At 52.4% G+C, this 5,344-nt stretch overlaps 1 protein-coding gene across 1 annotated transcript in view; it reads left to right on the top strand.

Moving 5' to 3' along the window:
* The first annotated feature begins 651 nt into the window (after positions 1 to 651).
* Positions 652 to 5,344, top strand: part of RNF214 (ring finger protein 214) — a 7,774-nt gene continuing 3,081 nt past the window's right edge. The window contains exons 1-7 of the mRNA XM_009894730.1: positions 652 to 786; positions 1,506 to 1,645; positions 2,648 to 2,716; positions 3,556 to 3,652; positions 3,943 to 4,031; positions 4,487 to 4,589; positions 5,031 to 5,129. Of these exons, the coding sequence (XP_009893032.1) occupies positions 652 to 786; positions 1,506 to 1,645; positions 2,648 to 2,716; positions 3,556 to 3,652; positions 3,943 to 4,031; positions 4,487 to 4,589; positions 5,031 to 5,129 (732 nt within the window). The remainder of the gene's footprint in view (positions 787 to 1,505; positions 1,646 to 2,647; positions 2,717 to 3,555; positions 3,653 to 3,942; positions 4,032 to 4,486; positions 4,590 to 5,030; positions 5,130 to 5,344) is intronic.

Here is a 5,344-nt window from a genome sequence, read left to right as displayed (position 1 = left end):
GCCCTGCTCCGGGGGAGAGCGCGGCTGCGGGAGCAGCAGGCTTCTGGGCCCCTGGGGACGTTGGGGCTTGTGGAGTGTGGAGCGGGGGTTCCTAAAAGGGTGTTTGTGAACCCAGCTGCTTCTGGGGAGGGCAGGTGGGGGTGCTGCCAGCCCCGGTGTTTCTCCAGGGCTGGTTGGCGATGTGGGTCTGGCCGCGCAGCGTAGCTGCAGGGGTACGGGGTCTGACAGCAGTCATCTCCCTTCACAGACCGACTTCAAGACAGCCGATAGGGATGTGAACACAGATCAGGATATCGAGAAGAACTTGGTGGGTATCAAAACCCCGTGATCGGGTCCCGGCTCTGATATTTGTGCTCCCAGGCTGCTGCTGCCGGGCAAAGGAGCTGGAGCTCTTCACACAGGGTGTTTTTTCTCATTTAAGTACCCCCCTTGGAGTTCCTAAGCCATCCTCTTTAAAGGAGGAAATGTAGTGCTAGCTGCAGGCAGTCCCTCCTGTCGTCTTTTCTGATCCAGAGAGCATAAGCTTTGAAGGTGGTTCTTGACAGTGGGCTCTTCTACACTGCTGACCTTTCCTGCCCCTGTCCGTGCTGCCTTCAGCACGAGGGAAGGGGAAGATTCTCCCTAAATTTCTGCTCTCTGCTGCAGGACAAAATGATGTCCGAGAGGGCTTTGTTGAAGGAGCGTTACCAGGAGGTGTTGGACAAACAGAGGCAAGTGGAGAATCAGCTGCAGGTACAGCTTAAGCAGCTCCAGCAGCGGAGGGAAGAAGAGATGAAGAACCACCAGGTATTTGGTGAAGTCCTCTTTTTGTTTAACCTACTTGTTAGTACTGTGGCTTATGCAATTAAGGTGGGTTGCTTTGGCCTCGTGCAGAGCAAAGCAGGCCGTGACAAGTGGTAGTGACGTGCCGCATGGCAGTTGCGCTTCTGCATGACACTGTTTTACAGTGCTAAGGACTGGCCCCTGCCCCAATTGGGGTGCTGAGCAGCTCAGAACTAATTCCTAACGCAGTATCCTGCACGCACGTCTGCTCCTGCCGCTGATCTTGCAGTCTCTCTTCAACAACCACAGCCTTTTTTCCAACTGAAAATTGCACTGAAGTGAGGAGAATTAGCTCTGTTTGTTATTTAGATCTCCGTGGCTGTTTCTCAAGGATCACTAGGTTAAATGAGTGATTCACAACTGGCCCTGTGGTAGCTCACCTGAAGACAAAAGGAACCATCAGTGTCCCACCGGCTAGATCTAAAACAGAGCAGAACTCGCTGCCCCTTAAAATCCTCCTAAAGAGGCGGGAGAACCTGTGGTTTAGATCGGCTGCCCGTCTCCTGGGTGTCTTCATAACAACCCCTATGTATCTTGTCTGGATCTACTAAAAAGAAAGATTTTGGTGATGCGTGTAATCTCATAGTCTCTCTTCAATTAGTCTGAAATAATAAGGGATTTAAAACCAGAACCGTTACTTGGGACTTTTGCTCTTTAATTGCGCGATGTTTGTTTTACTCTAGGAGATCCTGAAAGCAATTCAGGATGTTACAATCAAGCGAGAAGAGACAAAGAAGAAGATGGAGAAAGAAAAGAAAGAATTCTTGCAGAAAGAGCAGGATCTGAAAGCAGAAATTGAGAAACTGTGTGAGAAAGGCAGAAGGTATTAGTATGGAAAATACTTATTTTTGGGAGGGAAAAGGTATTGGTTAACCCTGATTAAGCAAAAGAGGATTGCTTTAACCTTTTTGGAAGCAGCGAATGTTTTGAGTGGGTCAGGCAGACCTGTATGGTTTTGACTGGGTCTACCGCAGAGAGAGCACCTTTCGTTCACGGAAGAGCTCAGTGTGAATTTTTGGGTAGGGGGTTGTTGCTTTGCCTGTTGGGTGCACGCGTGGGACAGCAGTTGGCAAAGGTAACGGGCAGCTCTGCTGTGCGTGCTGCCGTCTTTGAGAATCCAGAGCCTTGCCGCAGGAGGCAGGGCTGCTGTGTTGCAGTGCTAAGGGTGGGGTCTCGTTGGCCTTTCCGACTTGTTCTCCTCAAAATCTCCCGTTTTGGTAGGCTGCTTGACCATGCCTTGCACCAAACGGTTTGAAGGACTGGCAGCTGCTGTCAGGCTTTGCTGTGAGACAGGATGCGTGCTCTGTGCGGAGAATCTCACTAGATTTGGGGGAGGTCTAAGACAAGCGAGATGTGAGTTGTTTGTGGAGACCTGAAGGGTCCTTTGGATGGTGTGTTTGCACTTTTATGGAGCCATTCCGTCATGTCGCAGAGGTGCGATTTTTCTATTTTTTTCCCATTCCGAGGGCTCAGTGATGTTTTGGGATAAAACTCCTTCAGTAATGGTTCCAAGTACTCGGCCTGCTTCCCCCTGAGTCAACAGTTGCAAAGCGTGTGTTGTCGGAGTGGCACAGCTCCCTGCAGTGGATTCTGGTTCTATGCCACAGTCTTTGTGCAGTATCATGACACAGCAAAATGTTTGCTCTGGAGGACTTTAGTGGTTGCTTTCAAACATGTATTGAATGGTGCGGTCTTCCGAGGGTGGTGTTACGTTGGGCGCACAGCTGTGCCAATATGTTGTTTAAACTTGGGACCTGCGGCATTAGTGGCCGGGTGGTAACGCTTTGCAGCAGGTGACTCCATCTGTCCTTTTTCTCTTGTGCAGGTTGCTGAAAGAGCAGGAGGAAAAGGAAAACAAGATTGCCTCTCTGATTGCAGAGCAGTCTGATGAAAAGTAAGGCTCTTATCTCTTACTGGATTAATGCCGCTGAATGCTCTTTTCCTTCCAGTCATTTTGTCTTGGAGTGAATCTGATGCTTCTGGTGGGGGAGGCTGGAGAGAGCGGTCCAACAGTGCTGTCCAGTTATGCGCTGTGAAGGTTTTATCTCCTCTTCCAGCAGGCTGGTGCCCCTGGTCTCTGGACTAAATCCTCTTTGATCCTGGTCACAAGCAGGCTCCTAGATCCTTGTGACATAAAGATCCCATAAGATTAGAGTTTATGCTCAGTGGATTGACTCGGCTTGTAACTGCTACCTCTGATTCAAGTTCCACTTCCCAGAATTAGGGCAAACCCGTTTCTCTGTCTGCTCCCTACAGCTGCCCAACTGCTCTGCACTCTGGCACGCTCGGGTGTTTTAAAGCTGGGCAGAGAAGCTCCAGATCCAGGCGTAGCCGCTCAAATAACACAGGGAAAGGGCCAGCTTTAAAATTCTCCAGGATCGGAACATCTTAGCTCTGTGTGCTGCCTCAGGTTGCTTCCTGGTTCAGACCTGTGCGCCCTTCCCTGGAGCTGGATGGAATTTTGCTGAGGGGAATTCCCCTCTCCTCATTTTGCCCAGCCTGTTTGCACGCTGGTTGTTTGCGTGCTCTGGAACAGCTCGCTCTTGGGACGGTGACTCGTGCAGCCTTGTGAACTGTGGCTGCTGTCATGGTCTGAAAGCAGCCGATCTTCCACCGTTCCACCCCATCCAGAGCTACCGGGATCGGTCAGTTTTGTGGGAGTTTGTCGGCTCTCCTGTTCCATGCCGTTCCAGTGCCTAAGCCTAAGCCAGCTTCTTCTGTTTCTGTCTGCAGGCAGCTGTGGGAGATGGAGCTAGATAAGCTGAAGAACCAGCACAATGAAATCAACAGGAACATTCTTGAGGAGACGGAACGGGCCTGGAAAGCAGAGGTGAGTAGGTGACTCCCTACCTGCAAAGCTGTTGTTGAAGAGGGTCTTTTGGAGATTCCAGATCGTTAACGAATGAATGATGATGTGAAATTAGGATCAGTCGAGGATGAGGCTCAGGCCCCCGTTTTGTGGGACAAGAGAAGGGATAAACGAGTATCAGTGCAGTAAACATTAGTCAGGAGTGGTGCCCTGGTGCACTTAGCGTGGCGCTTAGTGAAGAGATCACAGTCTGGCGGCATGAAACAAGGGACTAGAAAAGCTGCTCTTCATGTGGGGCCTCTCTCTGCTAGATCCTGTCCCTGGAGAGCCGAAAGGAGCTGCTGGTGTTGAAACTAGAAGAAGCAGAAAAGGAAGCAGAGCTACACCTCACCTACCTCAAGTAAGTCCCTGTAGTCTCAGAAATGGTGGGGTAATTCCAGTGTCCCTATATGTCCGTTTCCTCTTCCTCTACTTACGCTGGAGGTTTGACTGAAAAAGCCCAAGCTGTCCTGTGGCTTTCTTATTAAGATAATGTGATTCAGTAATGTCGCAAAACAAGGGTATGTGGGGCTGTGCTTGTTCTGTGCTGTCCGCCTGCTGACCATGTGCCGTGCTCTAGACCGAGGGCTGTCGGCACGGCGTTGACAGTGGGGCGCGTGTCTCTGTCTGCCAGATCAGCCTGCGCTCTGGCAGCACCACCGCATGCTCCCCTCTTGCGGGGTTCCCCTGCGTGTGGGGCCTTCTTCCCGCCCAGCCGGAGGAGGGGAGCCCGGTGGGGGAGGGCAGGAGGGTGTGGGGTGTTAGTTGCTCCCACTTTGCTGGAGCGAGAGCACAGTTGCAAGTGGGAAAGTTTAGTTGTGCTTGCAGGTCTGCGCCGCCCACGCTGGAGACGATGAGGCCAAAGCAGGAGTGGGAGATGAGGCTGAACAGGATACGAATGACCAAGGAAAGTGTCCGAGTAAGTTCCTGCTGGGCGGCTCCCAGCCTAGCAGCGAGCAGTTCTTTGCATTGATGCTACTTCGCACGCTTACTTTCAACCCTCTTTGGGAGAGGACCAAGACCCAGAAAAAGCGGTGCGCCCAAAAGCACGGCACGGTTGGTGTCCCTTTGCGAGCAGCTGCAGAGATGTCTGCCTGCCTCTTCAGGCTCACGCGTGTGGATATGAAAGCAGCGTGTTGGGTTAATCACAGAGGCAGTTACTCTGTTTGTCCCTCCGGGTCCTTTTTCGTTCTGGACTCCTGTGGAACCAAACTGTGTCCGCTTTAGGGCCTGCAACCGTTCCAGGGCTGAGAATGCTCTGCCCGGGCAGGGGAATCTGCCTGTTCTGGGCACGCAGTGCCCAAAACTTCCTCAGGCAGAGGCTTCGATAGATGCATTTGTCGTCTTTCCTCCCTGCTAGGATCAGTTCAACGACCACATTCAGATGGTGAGAAATGGGACGAAGCTGAGCAGCCTCCCACAGATCCCAACCCCGACGCTGCCACCTCCACCCTCAGAAGTGAGTGCCTCTCCAGCCTAACAAACACGAGCTTTCACTCCTGGGAAGCTGCTGCGAGGCCCTGGGGACAGCCTGCCTGCCGGCCCCTAACTGGCACCGCCTGTGCTATGTGCGTGGAAGGAGGCTGTGTGGGATTGCGTTTTCCGGAGTCCTGTGCTTGTCCCCTGTCTGCCTGGGCTTGCCTGCCGTCCCTGGAGGGGAGGGGAAGGGACTCT

The sequence above is a fragment of the Charadrius vociferus genome, unplaced genomic scaffold (genome assembly GCF_000708025.1).
Source record: "Charadrius vociferus isolate BGI_N301 unplaced genomic scaffold, ASM70802v2 scaffold241, whole genome shotgun sequence".
NCBI lineage: Eukaryota > Metazoa > Chordata > Aves > Charadriiformes > Charadriidae > Charadrius > Charadrius vociferus.
This window is presented reverse-complemented; position numbering and strand designations above follow the sequence as displayed.